The following is a 22,008-nucleotide window of genomic DNA, read 5'->3' as shown; positions in this document are numbered from 1 at the left end:
ATATCAATATTATTGTAGCTGAAGATATTTTTGAACTTTTGGAAATAATACAAACACTGGTAAAAAAAAAAAAAAAAAAAAAAAATTAAGGGAAGCTGTCACTTGAAATGTACAATATCAATAAAAATGTAACGTGTGTGTGTGTGTGTGTGTGCGCGCGCTTGTGTATGTATTTGAACATGTACACATCTGTGTAGCCTATATTTGTTAGATTACCTACATATTGATTTTGGACAAAGTATCTGATCTCATTTGATACTTTTTGATGTTTCACTCTCAAGCTTACTGGAAAATGTCCTATGTTATCTTAAGAAAGTATTGGTTTCGTGTCTGTGTGTTGTTTTTTTTTATTTTTTTTTATTTGACGCATAAAATGGGTCCTAACAAGTGAACGCCATGTAATGTTTGTTCGTTGAAATCAACAGCAGAGGGCAGTATACAATCCTTCTCCTCATGTTCCAGTGCCTGCAATAAGGACTTTGCAGTGAACCTCTTAAAGAATGCTGACTCATGACTAGAAATGTTATACATCAGATATCAGCCAGTAAAAAGCCATACTAACGCAAACAACTAAACCCTGTGAGAATATTAGCTATTTTTCATCTGCAATGGATAAACATTGCACACAGTCATTTGCAAATGTCAGTCATTATTCATTTATGGAAAATAATCGGGTGTGAATTACAAAACTCCAATTTGAAGATTAATAATGACATTAAAATTACAGTAGCGAGAATTGGCATATTTGTTCCTTTGGTTTTTTCTCTCTCTAATACTAAACAGCTGTTGGACTAAAGACCAGGATATATTTCAATTCAATTACTCAAAAAACAATGACGAGCACAACACTCGTCTCATTGTGTTACAAGTTGTTGTTCCAGATAAAGTATATGATGCTCTGTAAGTATTGTGTGGCATCTGATTGCCTCCTGACACAAATCAGATGAACAAATCTTGACTCAATAAACATCAGTGTTTGAACATCAATTTACTCTGGATTGAATCCGGGTTTCTTTTGCAGTCATTTGCAGATGAAGCGTAAACAACTCTTTCTCCCAGGTGTCCCAGAATACATTATTGATAGGATAGCAAAGTTGTCATGATGAAATGTAGGCATTTGTTGGCAGCATTATCCAATAGCAGGACGTGTTTTCCGAGCCACTCTCCCCGCTCCTCCTCTAGTCCCGCCCCCTGAGTGGGCTGGAGGATGCAGTTGTCATGGAAATGCAAGAACTCCCTCAGCTCCAGATTCGGTTACCATGGAAATGCCGCTCGGAGATGCTGCGATAGGTCCTCATGAGAAGCGGGAGATTATTCAGCACCCTGGACAGCAGCGGTGTGTCGGTCCTCCTTTCTGCCAGACGCGACACTACATTCTCATTGTGGTCGGAGAAATTTCAACAGATCACCTGCTAGATTCAGTGAAAGAACACATTAAAAGGGGTGAGTCGACAACTTTGAGGTTTTCAACTACCTATGGGTCAGCATGAAGAGTTCAGTAATCACACATAGACCGTTGCACACTTTATTAAATGCAGCACCGCATGAAGAGCTGTTAATAACTGAGCATTCACTGTAAAAAAATGTTTTGATTATTTTAACGGTTAAAGAATGTAAAAATGCTACGGTAAAAACCTGTTAATTGGTTAACAGTAAGTTTCCTCATATCCACTGAATAGATCTAACTTTACATTTAATGTAATTTTACAGTAAAATCCTGTTAATTGTATAATTTGTAAAAATGTATAATTTGTAAATTGACATTCCCTGACACATTGACAAAGCTCTTCATAATTTGGCTCCTATCTAGCTCTCAGATCTTCTTCATTGTTACACTCCTTCACGTTCGTTAAGATCATTCTCAGCAGAATTATTGGCTGTTCCAAATTTTAAGTTGAGTACATTTGGTGGTAGGGCTTTCAGTTGTGCAGCGCCAAAATGATGGCATTCTTTACCATTGGTCATTCGCCAGTTGGATTCAATTTCCCTTTTTAAAGCTCAGATTAAAACTTATCTGTTTAGAATAGCTTTTAGTGATTTGATTGTTAGATTCGTTGATTGTATGTTTGATCTGTTTGTCTGTTTCTTTGCATTTTACTGATTTACTTTTGTGTTGTATGGTGTCCTTAAGTGCCTTGAAAGGCACCTTTAAATACAAGGTAGCCTACTATTATTATTATTACATTTTATGTATTTTCATTGAAATAACTGTTTCTTCTTAGTTTTTTTTGTCTTATCAGTATTATGTTACATCTAATGTTGTTAAACTGATGTTTATTGCTTTATTTTGGTGTCTTGTGCTACCATGATGGTGTTCAGTGTTTGTGTGAAACACTCTATATTAGCACTTCCTCAACTTATGGAAAAGGTGCTAGTGATGAACATTGATTCATCATGTGACTTTTCTCATCACCACTTGTTTTGGTGGTTTCAGTGTATTACAAAGGTACAAAACAGACATTAAATAATGTTGGTAGATTAACATTATATCAGTTTAAAAAATATTTAGGTCAAATCTGTACAACCTTATTCTTTACAATAAATGTACATATCTTGCTACCATATTTCTACAATAAATTTCTGGTAACCACAGCTGCTGTTTTTTTACAGTAAATTTCACAAATTGTTGTACAATGTACAAAGACATGTATATCAGATGATATCATAATGTATTTTTTAGAAGTTATATCAATGATAAATTTGAAATCTCTGTATAATATTGGATATTGAGGATTGTAGATATTTTATCAGTGTGTTCTGTTGATTTAATAAATGTGCATCTAACAGGGATTCTGTCGTGGGATATTGATTTGACCATTTGTGACTTGAACAAGGAACTGAAGCTCTTTGAAGCAAGACACTCTGCCCAGTTCTCGTCAGAGGTGAAAGGTCAGTTATTAAAGTTTCAGAAAGATGATGTATGAGCTTTTAAAAATTATTGTGTGGGGGGTAAAAAAATTAATTGTGTTATTTTAACAAACAGCATGTAATTTCAGATAACCATGTTTTTTTTATTATTATTATTTTATATAGCTTTGTGTGTTTGTTTGTTTTGAAATCATACAAAACCTAATATGTTTAAGAAGCCTTTGATGTTGTGAGATTCAGAATCTGTTTGCTCTGCCAGAATCACAGTATTTGTGAAAGCAGGAAGCTTCCTGACATTTGACAGCTAATAATTATGAGAAGGTGAGTGTAAAACAACAGTTATGTGAAATCACATGGAGGAAGATTAGATTGCATTGATGTAAGGTCCTGCCAAACCCACCGGAGCTCTCGCAGCCAATGAAATGGCTGCATTCTGTTAATGCGCATTGTTGGAGTGCATTTGTTTATTGCACCTCGTTTAATTCCCTCATAAATATTCTACTTTCAAGTCAGTGTGGCTCTGTTTGCAGGATTGACATATGTAAATTGTTCAGCTGAGTACATGCATTTTGGAGTGTGTGGTGGATGTTTTTTGCCCATGTTATCTGTTCTTGTGCTTCAAGGATGTTCATAATTCATAATTAAGCAAGACTGAGATACACATGCCGCCAGTTAGTTTGTATATCTCTTCTCCACCAATGAATATTGTTCCACTAGAATCGAAAGCATCAAGCTTTGCAGAGACACATTATAGCGACACTCCCAGTCCCGGGACTGCAGGACAACTTGATAGTTTCACTTTAAATATATGCTCAACTTGTATATTTTATTACAGGCTCCATTATACTGTAAGTATGAAGAAGAATAAATGGTAGGCTGATAATGTTTGGACTTGAGTTATAAAAAAAACAAATAGTATGTGGTTAACTAAAAAAAAAAACATCTATTATAAAGCACATAACGTTTGTTATTTTTCTGTCTGTATTTAAAGTGTTGGCATTTCTGAGCAGCACAGCTGATAACATCATGTTATGCTGCATACTGCAACCATCAGCAGATATGAAGCTAAAGAGGATAAAGCATTAAATCTAAATTTACTTCCTCTGCGACGTGGCATACCAGCACCCACACACATACTTGCAAGCACATGATTGCATGGTCACTCTTATCACTCCTTGTTTTGTCACCTAATATTTTCCTTGTCTTTCTTAATCTCTCCATTCTGAGATGATGTATGTCATGGCTGCAATCTAAACTCTCTGTTAGCCTGCCTCCAACCATATGGTTCCTCAAATGTGACTGCTGACTCGCTATCTATCGCTGCATGAATTAATCATCAGTGTTCAATTAATCATCCTTCTTTATGTATTGATGATGATATCTTATATAATATATCTTCCAAATGACTTCCTCCTCTTTCTATTCACTAGAGAAGCAGTCCATGCGAGTCCCTATCGCTGTATAGTGAAGTCTATAATGGGCTTGGGTGTATAAGAGTGCTTGCATGTGGGATGCTTTAACCATTTCAGCGCCATCCCCAGGTTTAAATGCAAGAGAATCTGGGTATTGTGAGCTGTCTTTTATCCACCTGCGTTTAAAGACATCAAATAAGGTGGATAGAGTTTAAGAAATGAAAGACAAGGAGACTCGGTTGTATCTTCAGCAGGATTCTTTATTAAGATTGGAAGCTGCAGTCATCAAGTCTGAATAAAGGAGCTGTTGTACATTATATTTTATAGGCTTTTGGTGGGCAGTCCTTAAAGGTGTGGTCCTTACACACAGCCTTAGAAGTGACCACTAAAACAAAAGCATCTAAAGACAATACAGAAACTACCCCTGGCTATGAGCTAATAATATTCAGAGGTGACCTCTTTAGATCGAAGGAATAAAAGAGAAGGATACACCCAACCTTAGAAGTGACCACTAAAACAAAAACATCTGAAGACAAATACAGAAAATTACCCCTGGTCGTGAAACTCCACCTATCTCAAAGAATTCAAACAACAGGATCAACGGGTTTCACAACATTATTAAAGGATTTGAGCACCATCACAAGAACTAAGATAAAATCAATATCACTTATACAGTTGACATCAAAGAGGAGAGAACTTGGGTTAGAAGAGAAGACACAAACGGTTAATTGTTATTTCAGTGTCTTTTAAAATTATATTCCCACAGAACCATAACATGCTTGATATGGTTCAAGCCAAGGGCTAATGCAGCTGTACATAAAGAGTATATGTTATAGTTACTAAAACCATAAAACAAATGTTATACTTGTCCCCGGTTTCACAGACAAGGCTTAAGCCTGTCCCAGAGACTAAAATGCATGTTTGAGCTGTTTTAACTGAAAGCAACTTGTACTGACATATCTTAAAATATGTCAGTGCCATTGTTTTCTCTCAAGATGCACACCAGTACTGCTACTTAAATTCCCTAATTGAACTAAGGCCTAATCCTGGCTTAATCTAAACCCTGTCTGTGAAACCGGGCCTTGACGTACTAAAATATAAAAAAAAAAATTAAACTAAAAATGGCAAAATTACTAAAACTTGAATTAAAATTAACATGCGAAGTACAAAAATAAGAGCTGTTTCAAAATATGAAAATCTCGATGCTAAAATAACACTGCTGATAAAATAAATTTTACTAACAGTGGCCTATTAAGTTATTGTTAAGACAAACTTTGTTTTAATGGTTTCCCCAAGCCATGTGAGGGGGAAAAGCTATTCTGCTGTGTGCACTCAAGTGAAAGATGCAATTAGCAGTCTGAATAAGGGCAGGACATAAAGTGATATAATGCTCCACCACTACTGAGGGACAAAAATGCTTTGAAACCATAAAGGCTTTTTCTCACTCTCAAGGGCAGACTTTGTAGAGAGCCAGCAAAGTGCAAATCCAGTGATCTCTATGGTCCGTCAACCTCAAAAGACCAGTTCAAACAGTATTTGGGACCAAGGAAACTTAGTGGGGCCAAATACTGTTTGAACTTGGGCGTTAGAGGTGAATCAGTGTTGCTACAAGTCTGAATGAACTAAGCACATTGAGAAAGCTCTCCCACATGGGGTACAGGAATCAGCACGGTCATTTTTGCATTATTTATACTAATATTTTGAATTAGCTTTCATTTTTATATTCAGGTTTTTTTGTTGTATTTTTGTCATTGTGTTTCTGTTTTTTTATATAGCCTATATATTTTTCTATTTAGCTTTAACTTTTATTTCCGTTTTGTTTTAAGTCATCTTAGTACTTCATTTTAAACTTATTTAAAACTTCCAACATTTTTTACTTTTTTTGTTTGGGATTTTTAAGTTTAGCTTTTTTCGTCTAATATTTTTATTTTGTTCTATTTGAGGTTTATTTCAGCAAAAACAACACTGGGAAATGGAGCATAAACGATGATGTTTATCTCAACTGTGATTTCCGATAGGCTGAAAAAAATCAGGTCATTTTTTTTTTCAAATTGTTGTTCACTGGGTCATTCATTTTCCTTCCTGAAGAACCTGAACTAAACATCAGCGTATTTGAAGCAGTATGATAACTTTTGACAGAAACCCACACTGAAGTATAAAAGAGGAGTGTCTTCTTTTGAAAGCTTTCAGCTGGCTATACTGTAGGCTACATTGATGGTAAACGGAAGGTAGTTTCTATAGATTGTAAATCTGGCACATTCATATGTAATTCAGTGAATTTCTATGACAGAACCCCTGCATCCATTTAGTAACAGAGTTTGATCTTGTCCAGAAGTGGACTGAACCTGTGAAATACTCCTGTCTACTACTCCTCTAATTCTGGCTTACAGGCAAAAGCTGCAGCTTTTTCAGCAGAGAGTCTTGGAAACAAGATGTTCTTTGTTTTTACATGCGGCGGGTCTGCCTTTTTTGACAGTGACAAGTTGTTGTCTTTGTAAGCTGTGGATTTTTCTGCTATAGTGCACACAGCGAAACTAACTTCTATCAATAATGAATTCCCATATTGATAACTGGGTTACAGGGTGGATATTACATTACATCCAGTTATTTCACAAACCATGAAAAGCATACCCATCCCACAGGTGCTTTACAAAAATACTACTGAAAAAATGCAAACCTGTTGCACCCAAAAGCACGTCATTTAGTGTTTCGCCACCTACACAACGTTTCAAGGGTTAATTTATTCCATAAATTCCATTATTCCTAAAAAATATGAAAAAAGGTTTTTCATTGTAGTATAGTGTCAGTGGGGAGATGTATTAGTCCATGTCCCGCCACCATATGTGGAGACAGACTTGCTGGTTTTGTTTGCGGTGCATTTGAGACAGAAACTGACAGGGAGACGTGTGAATAAACTCTTTCAGTAATGAGATCAGGGGAGCATCTCCTCTTCTCACTCCACACAGAAGCGCTCCCTCCACTTCACCTTGGGCTCTGACAGGTGCCAGTCACTCTGCTGCTCTGTTCTGTACAAAAATGGCTTGCATTGATTTAGCCAGCAGTGGAAGTTGATGGATGAGGACTGAGCATGCTCGGTTTGGCTGGGCTGCCACTCCTGCCGCTGTGCTTGGAATACTGATCAGGATGTGAGTGCAGTGTCATCATGGCTGACTTGGAAATGTCAGAGCACAAAACCGAGTGACTTTTAGTTAATGCAAGGTGTTAAGCACGTGAATAAGAGCAGTTCTGACTTTGTTATTTTTATTTGTATAGGAAGAAACTGCATCCTAATAAATGCATGAATAAAAATATGCCATGGATGGATGGGGTATTTTTAGAATAATTCAGATGGTTATTAGACAAAAGATAGGGGTGAATCTCAATGGCAAAAAGTCTCCCGCAATCACTTGAATTCACCTATATTTATATGTATATAGATATACATACACATGTATTTATATATACTTATGTATATAATATATGTATATATATGTATATGATAAAATGACTGCATTGACTTTGAAATAAATATTATGATGAAAGTGCAATCTAGAATTCCCATATGTGTTGCTATTCCCATATGTGTTGTTGCCTCCTGAAACTTCAGCCAGGGATTTTACAACCGACACAGATGGATGGGTCCTTGAACAATCATTAGAGATCCCTTTACCTCCCCAGAGGCAGCAGGGAGGAGGCTGGAATGGTCACCATGGCCCCAGCTGTCTCAGGCATTGTTCAATTCATTTGGATTTTTCAGCAACACGCTACACGTTAATGACTCCGACCACAGCTCGCTGCTGTAATAGCCCTTATGTTTAGCACGTTTGGTTGTGAAAGCCTCCAAATGTGCAGTTGGGACTTAATTGCATGAGTTTCTATGTGATGCTCAGAGCATAATTAAATCAATAAACAGAGGAAATTGACAGGGCGGAGAAAAATGAGTGATGAGTCTATCATCACAGGAGCAACTGCAACTCACTCTGATAGAAGACGAGGAGACGCCATTCTCCAACCTAATTCAATAGCTTTTACATTTGTTTATGAACATTTCATCTTATTATATGATATCTAATGGGAGTTTAAATGTAATTAGTTCACAGGTGAAGCTATTTATACCATAATTTCTCTTTATCTACTAGGATTTTATTTTGAAATAAAATGCTAAAAACTGCCAAATCTAATCTTGGGAAACTATACACCATTGAACATGGAGCTGATTTTTCACAAACAGCCCTGAAACTTGAGCTGTTAGGTGAAGTGTTGATTTGTGATTATCTCACCTCAACGTTAGCATGGGAAATGCAAATCTTCTCTAAGACAAGAGTGTAAAAGTATAAATCTCTCCACTTATGAAGCCGAAGCAGAGAGCGCTTTTACATTGGTCTGGTCTGGTGTGTTGATTAATAATTCAGGATGGGCTATTGATTCTGCTCTTTTATACCCCTGCAGTCTGCACATGAACACTGAACGTCAGCATGCTGCTCATGCTCAGGCGACTCCAGTCTGCTTGATGGTGACATTGATTGCAGGGCTGGATCTTGCACCACACACACACACCACAGTGAAACCTGAGCCCACGCCCAGACTCTGGACCAAAGGTCTTAGCAAAAATTGGGGGGGGGGGGGGGGGGGGGGGGGGGGGGGGTTATTGTTGTAGTAAGCAAAACCATGATTCCCCACTGCTAGGGTGTAGAGCATTAAAATAGTGTCTGTAAAGAATCTTGACCATAGGAAGACTGTTTTGACATTTGACGTGCTAACAGAACACATGATAAATCAAGCTTTCCATCTACATTTTTCTGCTGCAAAATTCTACAGAAGAGGCTTTAACTCTGTGGTAATGTGCTAATGCATCACTGATTTTGCAAGAGCAAGCTTTTATCTTGGGACTGTATTGAATGGATGAAATAACTGAGATAATTCAAGAGATGGACACAGGCTGTCTAGCAGCAAGGGTGCGGCAGAGCCAGACTGCTGCTTTGAACAGTTGCTTAGGATATGTCTGGAAGTGTCTATTTATAATCTTGTAATAGCATCAATTTAAATTTGATTTAACAAATGCAAACCCTTTTTGTAGCAGCTAGACGCGTTCATCACCTCCGGCTATTAAAAACTCAATCCCTCTATTAAAAAACATCTTTCAAATGGAATTAGCTAAATCATGATTTTCCTCATTTATAGGTAATTTGTTTTTTGTTTTTAATGCAGTATGAATATTACTAAAATCTCCAGATTGGACAGTGTCCTCACACTCCTACTGTAAACACAGTTCTGCGCTGGCTCGCTGTCAGAGAGGTGGTCAGAGTCAGGCAGACTGTCTGTTAGAGAATGCTGATGGAGTGCAGTTAAAGGGGCAGATTTTGGCAGTCCTTGCCCTGCAGCTGTCGGTCTGGGATCAGCTGTACATAAACTGCTAAATGGCCCTAACTTGTCATTCTTGACAATTACAGCACCTATAGGCTGAAAAAGAGAGAATTGCTTATGTTCATGGTGAACATAAACAATATTGTTATAGAATATATATGTAAAAAGAGACATGCAGGGCCTCTTGATATGCAGAGCTTTACAATCTTGAAAGTGATTTATTAGACGGAAGGAAAAAATGTCCGATTTTAATGTGTAAACTCCTAACCTAGTCTCAAGAGAGATTTTGGATTGTGTTTTGATCTTCAAGATGACCAAGAGTCCAGTATTTGTGTATTATTATTATTACTGTATTATTGAACAGATAGCAAAATGTAATAAGCCAACACTTAAAGAGTGGTGAATCTTTGTATTAATAATAATAATACATTTTATTATACAGAGCGCTTAAAATGTTGTTATTTAACTGACCAGTCTTGGGATGGGTCATGGTAAAGGTATTTCATGATGCAAAATATTTATGCATATTTTTTAAAATGTTTTAGTCCATTGGATGTAAAACTAGGGTGAATACAGGCAAAGTGGAACGCCTTTCAGTGCTTTCTCAAACTCAGAACCATTTTTTTTACCTGCTATTAGCAAATTGGGCTCCCTTTACCTCAGTTCACTGTAAATTTATAAATGTCATATAAGTGATTAATTGGAGATACATTTTGCATTTCAAAAAGTTATGAAAAAAAACTGTTCGCTAACAGAAATTGTTTCCAGTATCTCATTGAAAACATTAAATTTTAATAATTTAGTTAGTGCTTGCCAAACACAAGTTACTTCCAGACTACTGTCAACATTGTTACTCTACCTTGGTAACAGGGTTTGACGGTAACAGAATTGACCATTTTAAACTTTTTAGCCCAAAACTCCACTTGTTAGCATAAATGCTAAGAGCACATGGCACTAATGAAATCATGGTTAAAAGATGTTGTTTAAAACAACCCACTGTTGTGTGATCAGCGATAAATTCTGTTTTCCTTTTGATATTGTGGTAACAATTGTAAGGTTTTACAAAATAACTCTTGGTGTAAGAACTTTTTGAATTAAAATATTTTCTCAGAGAGAGCACACATACCTTTCAGTGCTTTAGATCTTATCAGTGAGGGGAAAGTGACATCATTTATTTTACATAGTTGTGGGAGATAATTCCACCAATTTAAAGGCAAAGTATGGTACAGTAACACAATTGACCAAGATTTATGGGCACATATTTAAGAAAAAGTAATTTTTTAACAATTTAATGTTGTAGAATTAGGAAAATTACTATATAGGTATTTTATAAATAAAATAAAGGAAATATTACCAAAAGTAAAGTAGCCTAAAATTAAATATTTTGATTACACAATGATACATGATGGATAAAATACACGGACTAATTCGGATAACAAGATCATGATTTTCAGCTAGACACATTTTACAGAAAATATTATACTGTTATGCCCTGTAACATCTTGTGATCCATGACAATGAGTAACAAATAATTAAAATAATTAAAAAATAAAACTTTAAAAAAAGCAGAAAAAAATACGACTTTGACTATCACTGAAATGTGATCACAATCACATTGTTCCATATTTCTTATTCCTCAAGTGTCATCAAGTGCATGCAGGCTCATAGGCCACACCCACACCCTCTCGCGCACTCGCGTGTCTGTGTGCGCGCTCTCGACGTACGATACGCACAGCTCAGCATCAGCAACGGTAGGTCTAATCTGTCATATAATTCTTCAGATGTTTGATTATTGGCATATATGGTTCAAATATCTTGATCTCTGACCGAGGTTATTCATTCATGATATGTGCAGTATTGCTGATCTAGTATCGTGTCAACCGCTTACACTGACTGTCTATAGGTCTGTATCGCTTTTGGCTTGTTCACGGATTTATCTAAAGGTCGCAGAAACCCAAGCTGTTGTAAAGCGTGAAGCTACGATTATGCCATCAGTGAAAGTGCATGAAAGTAGTACAGTACGAGGAATCTAAGATGCCAAGGTGATAAGCAAAAATCTTCGACAGCATAGGGAAATATTTGAGCTAGAATATGAGGAAGAAAATTACATTTTATTTATTATTTGTTTCCTCACTTTTGCTAGATTTGTTTTCTATTTCAGCCCATGTTCTCAAGCCACTACAGTTGCGGAATTTAAATTTTTTTTGCAAACATTAACGAATTCGGATTTTGTTAGAAATCTCCCCAAAAATCCTTTTTTTTGTGAAAAACACATTATTATTTCACCGTGACCCAGATCTTAATTGTGATTCTGACTATTATGGGAATGCAGCAGGGCATCTGAGGAATCATCCGCGCGCTCGAGTGCGCGTCACCGCGTGAGATAAAAAAAAAATGTGCGCCGATTCCACAGGCCAGACATAAATCTCATAGATTAGTTAATTAGGTATCTCTGTGAAGCAGAACCAGAGTGATGGACTGAGATCTTTGCTCGTTGTAAACAGTTTCATCTTAAAGGAATAGTTCACCTTGAAAAATCAGTCATCATTTAGCCTACTCATGCTTAGGCAGGGCAGGCTATAGTGTTTCAAAAGCGAATTACTGTGGAACACATGCGGAAACAAAGATCATCTCTGGGAAAACATTAGCATCTTTTTTTTTTGGGGGGGGGGGGGGGGGGGGGTTTCATAGAAGAAAGTCATAGAGCTTTGGACCAGGATGAGTAAATGATGACAGAATAGTCATTTAATATGGACACACCTATTTGTCATGTGAAATGATTTTAAAAATATTGTCTATCTTGTTTGGTATGCTCATAACATGTCAGTTGAGCTGATACAAATAAGTGCTACAGTTTGTGTTTAGAACGGCAGTGATTGAAACATAACTTGTGATGATCTCTGATGTGGATTGTTTAAAAAAGCTATCAGACATTTGCTTCGCTGAGGTCAGATGTATTGATGGAAGGAGAGAAGGATTTTACTCCAGCAGCATCCTGTCCCCGTTTCAAATGACTGTGTGTGTGTGTGTGTGTGTGTGTGTGTGTGTGTGTGTGTGTCCTTGTAAACCCTACATTATGGGGACAAAATGTCCCCACAAAGATGGTAATACTTGAAATCCTTGTCCTTGCGGGGACATTTTTTGGGTCCAGCTGGAGAAAAGCTTGTAAATCATACTAAGTGATGTTTTTTTGAAAAATGTAAAAATGCAGAAAGTTTTGTGTGATGGGCAGGTTTAGGGGCAGGGTTAGTGTAGGGGGATAAAATATAGTTACAGTATAAAAATCATTATGTCTATGGAAAGTCCCCATAAAACATGACAACACAACGTGTGTGTGTGTGTGTGTGTGTTTGTTTACCAGTCCTTTACACCTGTTATCATTATTGTTCAAAGAGCATGGCATGACCAAAAGCACAAGCACTGTTTTTTGTCCTTGGTCTTTAATCATCAAAAGCGATTATGGATGCAAATTATTTTTGTATCATTTTAAATGATGCCTTGAAGCTTTCAGTTTACTTGCATGTAACAAATAATTTCCAAAATGGGCACTTTAAGGCCAGTGCCCCTTTGTGCTTTGGACAATTGATCCCTTTTAGTCATTTATTGCGCATTTAAATGAGCCATTTGTATTAAGTCAACTCATATTCCGCATTCATTCGCTCCAGCTGTTTACAGTGTAATGGGGTCCATTACACCGCAAGAGCACATATATGAATGAGAGCTCAACACTTGACTTGCTTCTCTATAAGGGGACTCTGTCTCCCTTGCTTGTTAACAAGTATTTGATCGAGATAAACTTGTTGCAGTCAAAGGCACGGATAGGCCAGTTCCAATGTAGTGCTCAGAATTTCACTGCTAAGATTAAGTGGCTTTAATAAGATTGCAGCTGCTTATTATCACTATAATCACTACCCCTAGATAACGGTTTAAAAACTGTTACACACCTCCTCTCTCTCTCTCTCTCTCTCTCTCTCTCTCTCTCTCTCTCTCTCTCTCTCTCTCTCTCTCTCTCTCTCTCTCTCTCTCTCTCTCTCTCTCTCTCTCTCTCTCTCTCTCTCTCTCTCTCTTTCTCTCTCTCTCTCTCTCTCTTCCTGTCTGTTCGTATCACACACAGTGTGATTCAGAGACAGCTGAACAGCAATCAAGGACAGGGCAATGAGATAACATTGGCTCAACAAATGTAATACTTTTGATTCACTTTAATGATAATGAAGTGTTGAAACATTCAGCCACGAGGCGATCACATTTACACCTCATTTTCCCCGATGAGTGAAGAGCCGGTCTTGCAAGTATAGTTGCAAATATAGTCAGGAGCAACTTCCATCTGGTGGAAAAGCTAAATTAGACCTCAGATGTCGCTCATATTGCCATATCTACTTTGAAATTATGATCTTTTTACACAAAAGCATGTGTCACTGTTCCAAAATGAGCTAATTTGTGATTTAGGGATAAAGATTTTGGAGGCATCAAAGGCAGATATTAAGTGTGACTTTAAAACTCTTTAAGCCTGTGAGGCAATCAGTCAGTTCCACTAATTTCTTGCTGAAAGCGTGTCAGTCGCCTGGATAACTTGTGCTTATCATTTAATCCTAAAAGCCAAAATTGCTTGTGAAGCTTAAAATGCACAGAGTAAAGATCTTCTCTGGATTGTTGTCAAATACCAAATTAGTCTTAGCAAGTGTAAAATACATCTGACCCCATTTGTCAGTGTTTTACATTCTCAGTTGAGTGATACTGAATTAGCTAATTTTAGAAACCATCTGCTGAGCTGCTAAATATTACTGTAACTGTGTACATGATTCAAGTGGATACAAATCACTTATGAAAAAAAGTGGTTCTGAAATAATATTTTATAGGTTTAATAAACAGTTTATATATTTATATATTAACTACGGGCAATTTATTTACTGTCTGGTACTGAAATAACAGAATTTCATATCATCCAGATCATAATAAACAGAGCATGTCCGGCGCCTGATTATTTGACTATTCTTAACCTGTAGTGCAAGCCGATAACTCACAGAATAACCCATGCTGGCTAACTGTTTGTGGAAAGAAATTAATTTAATCGTTTGCTTTACAACAAATTTGTTCCATTTATTATTAACTTACAAATTAGATCATTTCAATGTAAATGAAATAAACAGATTCCTAAATAAAAATCTATCTTTGGAATAATGTTCTTATAAAAGCACAAACCATTTCCACATCCTGACATGAATTAGAGTAGAATTTACAAATGCATTTTCTTCAGAATGGTAGTAAGGTGAAGTTGTGTGTATGCTCAATGTCACAGGAGACCATGCAGCCTGATTTAGCTGCTCATAATGTTATCTGTTCTCCATCTCAAAGCAAAAGCACATCTCAAGGTCATGTTGACAACAGCTGTCCAAAAGCATCTTATTGATTCTGAAGGAAAGGATGTCATAATGATGTCAAATGTCTTGAAAGTCAAATTTCAACCCAGCATAAATGACCAGAATTATTTGGAGTTTAATATAACAAGCTACAATTCCTTAAAAGGTTTCCATTTTCAGATAAACATTGAAAATGAAATGATGCTGTTAGAGTCTGAAGGTTAAACTGGGTTAGCACTATTTTTAGTCCACTGCTACCATCCAGAGTCCATAGTGTGATCTGCCAGAAAATGTTATTCACGGTCTTACATTAATTTTTTTATTAGACAAAATGTCTTTTTTATTTTGTGGGAGTTTGTCCAGACATGCTTTAAAATGTAAATTTATCATAGCCTTTAAAAAAAAAAAAAAATCGGTCATTGATTACTCACCCTCGTGTCGTTCCAAACCCGTAAGACTTTCGTTCATCTTCGGAACACAAATGAAGATCTTTTTGATGAAATCTGAGAGCTTTCTGTCCCTCCATTGACAGCTACGCAACTGACACTTTTGACGCTTAAAAAAGTTCATAAAGACATTGTAAAACTAATCCATATGTATGAAAGTCCAAATTGTCTAAAGAGACTCGATCAATTTATATGATGAACAGATTGAATTTAGGCTTTTATTCATATATAAACATTGATCAGCAAAAATACAGACGCTCAACCGAACCTGCTTGACATGTAATAACAAACCACTTGCAGAAGCTGAAACATGCTGCGCAACAGGAGAATGAACCTCATTGGTTCTTGAGGAAGTTCAAACATGCTGTGTAATACGAGAATGAACCTCATTGGTTCTTGTGAAAGTTCAAACGTGCATAACACACAATTAACCTCAATGGTTCCTGCAGAAGCTCAAACGTGTTGCGTAACACGAAAATGAACCTCATTGGTTCTTGTGGGAGCTCAAATGTGCTGCGTAACATGGGAATGAACCTCATTGTTTCTTTTGGAAGCTCAAACATGCGTAACACAAGAATTAACTTCATTGGTTCTCGCACGCCAAGCGAACATGCTTGTGCTTCCGTTTACCACAACTGATGTGTGAGTTGATGAATGTTTACAGTGGTGGTCAGAATTAATGGCACCCCAGGTAAATATGATCAAAACTGGCTGTAAAAAATAAATTGCATCGTTTATCCTTTTGATCTTTCATTAAAAAAATTACCAAAAATCTAACCTTTCATTGAAGTAAAAGAATTGAAAGTGGGGGGGAAATCACATTATGAAATAAATGTTTTTCTCCAAAACACATTGGCCACAATTATTGGCACCCTTTTATTAAATACTTTTTGCAGTCTCCTTTCGCCAAGAAAACAGCTCTGAGTCTTCTTCTATAATGCCTGATGAGTTTGGAGAAAACCTGACAAAAGTTCAGAGTTCCAAGTTCCATTCCTCCATACAGAATCTCTCCAGATCCTTCAGATTCCCAGATCCATGTTGGTGCTTCTTCTCTTCAGTTCACTCCACTCATCAGGTCAGGGACTGGGATGGTCATGGCGGAAGCTTCATTTTGTGCTCAGTGACACATTTTTGTGTTGATTTTGATGTTTGTTTTGGATCGTTGTCCTGATGGAAGATCCAACCACGGCCCATTATAAGATTTCTAGCAGAGGCCGCCAGGTTTTGATTTTTTATCTGTTGATATTTGCTAGAATCCATAATGCCATGTATCTGAACAAGATGTCCAGGACATTCAGCAAAAAAAAAAAGGCCCACAACATTAAAGATCCAACGGTTTATTAAATTGTACACATGGGGTAATTTTTATCCCTGTGTGCACCAAGCCCATCTAGCGTGTTTGCTGCCAAAAAGCTCTTTTTTTAGTTTCATCTGACCATATAATTTCGTCCCTTTTGAAGTTCCAGTCGTGTCTGACAACTGAATATGCTGGAGTTTGTTTTTGGAGGAGCGAGGAAGATTTTTCTTGAAACCCTCCCAAACAACATGTGGGGATGTAGGGGTTGTTTGATGTTTTTTTTTTTTTATAGGCTTTCTGACCCCAAGACTCAACTAATCTCTGCAATTCTCCATCTGTGATCCTTGGAGAGTCTTTTGCCACTCAAACTCTCCTCCTCACCGTGCATTAAGACGATAGAGACACATGTCGTCTCCCAGACAGATTCGTAACATCTTTAGTTGATTGGAACTTCTTAATTATTGCCCTGATGTTCAAAATGGGGATTTTTGCTACAATTCTTTAGCTATTTTCTTACAGCCACTTTCTATTTTGTGAAGCTCAACAATCTTTTGATGCACATCAGAACTATATTCTTTGGTTTTACTCATTGTGATGGATGATTAAGGGAATTTGGCCTTTGTGTTTTCTCATATTTATACTCCTGTGAAACAAGAAGTCATGGCTGGACAAGTTCATGTTCCTAGTCACCCTGGTGTGCTAAAAAAAGGTAAACATGAATGGGAATATCCTTCAGAGATATTTCACTCGTAAAAAATTCTAGGGGTACCAATAATTGTGGCCAACGTGTTTTGGAGAAAAACATTTATTTTATAATGTGTGATTCCCCCATTTTTGGGAGTTTGGGAGAACTAGCCTAACCCTTTAAAGGTGACATATTATGGCCCGTTTCACAAGATGTCATATAAATCTATGGTGTCCCCAGAATGTGTCTGTGAAATTTCAGCTCAAAATACCCCCCACATCATTTATTATAGCTTGTCAAACTTGCCCCTTTTTGTGTGCGAGCAAAAAACGTGACTTTTGTGTGTCCCCCCCCTCCCTCCCTCCTCCTCCTCCTTCTCCTTCAGAAGACGGCCATCTCCAGCAATAACAAAACATGCCAATCTCATCAAAATCTCAGAAATAACCAGTACAGTAGTGGAGTGCAGCCTTACATAGAGACTCAGGAAGAGTTTGCAACTTTTAGACTCCACCTGGACATTTCTGAATGGTTAGTGGATATTTATGTTGTCGTTGAGGAGTTACATTGATTCATCTCATCGACTTGCGTGTACCGTCATGTTTAACTTTTACACAAGTTGACACAGTTCCCTGAGGTCTTTATAAGACAGCTGTGACATTTTTTGGTCAGTGTTCTGTGCTCGTCTGTGCAGCCAACAACAGAACAGTTTGCATGTAGCTGTCACAGATAAAGGCGTATTTTCTTTCTAAATATGTCAGTTATTTATTTGTGAAAAGGTATTTTGTTTATTACAAATGTTGTGTGATGTGTTATGAATGTTCATTTGGAAATTGTATTTGAGTATTGCAGTAAGTTGGTAATAGCGACACCTACAGGTAAAAATGTGTAGTGTTATAACTTGTCATGTGATTTAGCTAGCTGTGTGAATATCAGAACCATGAGGAGATGTACACGAACTTAGGTGTGTCTGATCGAGAAGAATATTTGCATGGAAAAAATGTCTCCAAATGTCTCTTAATGTCCCCTGGATTTCTGATTAGAAGGCATGGATTTCGTCTGTTAATTTGCAAGTTAATGTGCTTTGTGTGTGTTGATACTGATTTAATAAGCTATGGACTTGGAAACTGTGATATGGACAGAAATACACTTTCACATTACATTATGCATCTAAATGTAATTTTATTTGTTCCGTTTTTCACGGTGTCATGATGTAAAGAAGTTGAAAGATGTCAAACAATACCCAAAGGGTGTCACGATGTTCTAGTGGTCTTGAAATAAGGTCGCGATGGCGTGACACAAGACTTCTTATGCAAAGAAGATATTAAACGTTAAGACATCAGTTGAAGCGTGAATCTTTTAATCGGAAGAAAACCTTAAGGAGCCGTTATATTGCATGTTTTGCTCGAACTTTTGCCATTGCGTTAGAACTGGTTACACTGTTATCGCTTGCAAAAACCAAAATTGTTGCGCCGTGGGTGGAAACGTGCAGATTAATGGGGCGGTAATATCATAATAAGATCCCCTTCCTACGTCAGAAGGGGGGCAAAATCTGATCGGCCTATTTTTTTAAATGCTTGCAGAGAAATGCTAACCAAAACAAAATTACTGAGTTGTCACTTTTCACGTTTCCTGGGTTAGTAGATGCACCGGGGACCCGTTTATAGCACTTAAACATGGAGAAATGTCCCCTTTAAGGTACTGAGAGTATGTGAGGACTCAGAGCTCAGTCAATCCTCAGTGTGCTATTTAAGTCCACACGCCCTTGCTCCTATCTCAATGCTGTGAAAATGACCCTATAGAAACCCTATATAGAAAGATCTAAAGCAGTGACGTTTTTAACAGCCAACGAGAGCTATGTGCTTATTATAGCCTAATGATGCACAGGGTCACATTTGTGTGTGTGTGTGTGTGTTTCAACTGTGCGATGCTGGATTTACATTTTCAGCTAGAGAGAGGATTTTTTCATCCTTTTCAGAAATGCTGCAATGCGTCGTGCAGCACCAAGACTGGGTCAGTGTAACGCAGCTGGCGGCAATAGCCACCTCACCATCCCCATGGCAACAGCCAATAGATTTGCTTGCAGGAGCTTTGCAATATTGTTTTGATTGCATGGAATTGAGAAGACTGCTTTCACAGGATTAGTGTATTCTTGCACAGGAGCGGGAAGAGAGAATGAATGGTAAACAGTAATTAAATGCATGGAGGCAGTCATTGCATCATTCCAGTAGGGTGCAACCTTTATCTCTAATGTTTCTCAAAATCAGATGCAAAATTCTTCAAAATAAATTGTATTGTCAATAATTTTTTTTTTAAACATTCGTTGTTTTCAAAAAATTTTTTCAATTTTCTTTTAGGACAGAGACTTTTGCAATACAAGAGTGATGTTCTGGAGACTGTTGTGTTGGTGAATCCTTCTGAGGAGAATATTGCTATAGAGGTAATTGTAAAAAAAGAAATTTTTTCTCTCTCCGGGTTTTTTCAACATTTTATTTGCATGCAACCACATACGCATCTAAGATATCAATTATAACGTTAAATCAATTATAACGTTAAACGCACAAAATGTAAGATTTTTGCATTAAAATATCCGAAAACCACTAGCACAGTGTTATATATTTTGTTGTCTTGTGTACTTACATTATCCCAAATGTTACCAACGATGTTTAAATCAAGAGAAATCAGCTATTTTAACCAGTGTAATGTCCCTTCTCATTGCTCCACCTGTCAATGACGTCATATCTGTTTTACCCTCGATTTCACTTCCGTAGAAACCATGGAAACACCACAGATGCTTTAAAATATATTGTGTTTTATTTGACAGGTGAGCAACTGTTTGGATACCTTTATTGACAGAAAACTAATCATTGTTACAGTATATAGCTCAACACGGTTAGTCTTATTGTTTGAATCTCTTGTTTTCTTGATTTCCCGCAAGTAACATGTTTGTACAATGCATCGAATAGACAACAATTTTGTCTTGGCTAACATAGCATAATCAGAAAGAGCTGTATTTGTTGTAACAGTAATACATTTTCTCTATCATACAGTATACTTTAAAATTAATCGGATGCCGTTTAGCAACACAAGTCATCCAGGTTATATTAATATTATATTCTAATATCGATCTAGTTTACTTCAATGTGCAACAAGTGTCTCATACAGCCACCGAGTACCAATATAACATAACTTTCAACATACATAGTATCCCATGTGCACAATACATACTGTATTTTTAGTTTGATTGTTCTGACCCCACAATTTTAATTCATTAAATAAAGTGACCTGTATGAGTAATAATTCAGCACTTGCTGAATTTTTCAATATAATGAAGTAAAATAATGTGAATTTAAGTCATCAAAAGTAACTGCAACAAAATTCAAGTTCAGGGAGCAAGGAGGCGGGAACTGGCAAACGTTAAATGTAACTTTAATTGTAATAGACATAAACAACAAACCGAAAGGAGTGCCAGCACCCGACTGCGGCATATAAGCATAATTAAAACAGCAACGTAAAAAGCCCCAGGCCTGGGTGGTCCTCTCTTGCCCTTCACTGTCGTCATTCCTTGGGACCCTGCCATACTTCATACTACAGTAACATTAATAAAACTTAGGCCCTGTTTTTACACCTGGCATTAAGATGCGTTTTGGTCGATCAGATCACAAGTAGACAAAGGAGACACATACCCGTTTACATCTGGTGTTTTAATCCGTCTCTTTTGTCCACTTTCAACCACTTCTGTCCTGGTTTCTTTGAGGGGAGGGTCTATGGGTGGGTAAATGTATAGGTTTTTTCAGATCTTTCGATGTAATGGACGAAATAAGCTCATGCAATTTACATATGTACGATGGATAAACAGAGAGCAGAAGCTGTCGTTTCTCCTCTGAGAGCTGCAAGACCACGCGCAGGCCGAATGCTGCAAGTGCGTGTTAGAAATCAGGAATGGTGAAAGAACATTGTGCTTGGTACATTTTTCATCTTCAAACCAAACTTGGGTCTTCAGCTGACAAAGTTTAAATCCTACCGGGTTAACGCTCTTCCCGTAATGTTTACGTGTTAAGGACCTCTAGAAGTGGTCAAGCTCAAAACGTTTTAGACTCCGTTTTTAGCACCTGTATTTATTTAGTGTCGTCCACTTGTGATCCGATCGATTAAACCGCATCTTAATACCAGGTGTAATGGATGAGCTGTGCCTTAAGGCCCTGTTCCTTAAAATGCATCAGCTCATCTATGAACATGATTTCTGCCTTGAGTCCCGTCAGATTGCTTTCCATCTGCTGGCTGTGGAGGTGAAGACGACAACTCCCATGATTTCACGCTTATTAATGGCATCATCAAGCTACACTTTTGTTATTGTTAACTTACATACTGTGCCTTTAAATATAACAATAAATGCATTATTTTTCTTTTCTAGTTCAGAACACTGCTCTGTGACTCAGCAGGATATAAGTTATTGGTCCTAAGTGGGCAAAGTACTGAACAGACTGGTGACATTATCCTGCAAAGTGGAGTGTTTGGTTGGAAAAATTTCTCTGACATTCTCTCAAGTCGTAGGGTAAGTAGCTATTGTACCATTACCAAT

General features: G+C 37.2%; 1 protein-coding gene across 3 annotated transcripts in view; it reads left to right on the top strand.

Annotated features, from left to right (window-relative positions):
- The first annotated feature begins 1,244 nt into the window (after positions 1-1,244).
- map1aa (microtubule-associated protein 1Aa) overlaps positions 1,245-22,008 on the top strand; it is a 30,982-nt gene continuing 10,218 nt past the window's right edge. For 2 of the 3 annotated variants that reach the window (XM_056258981.1, XM_056258980.1), the window contains exons 1-4: positions 1,245-1,443; positions 2,788-2,889; positions 19,784-19,866; positions 21,841-21,981. In XM_056258981.1, coding sequence (XP_056114956.1) covers positions 1,260-1,443; positions 2,788-2,889; positions 19,784-19,866; positions 21,841-21,981 — 510 coding nt within the window. In that variant the 5' untranslated portion in view covers positions 1,245-1,259. Of the gene's footprint in view, positions 1,444-2,787; positions 2,890-11,300; positions 11,396-19,783; positions 19,867-21,840; positions 21,982-22,008 lie in introns of those variants that run through there. The other variant, XM_056258982.1, reaches the window with a different exon arrangement.

This window comes from Rhinichthys klamathensis, unplaced genomic scaffold, assembly GCF_029890125.1.
Source record: "Rhinichthys klamathensis goyatoka isolate OS25496 unplaced genomic scaffold, OSU_Roscu_1.1 h1tg000161l_1, whole genome shotgun sequence".
Taxonomy (NCBI): Eukaryota; Metazoa; Chordata; class Actinopteri; order Cypriniformes; family Leuciscidae; genus Rhinichthys; species Rhinichthys klamathensis.
Note: the sequence above shows the minus strand (reverse complement) of the source record. Positions and strands in the feature narration are given on the sequence as shown.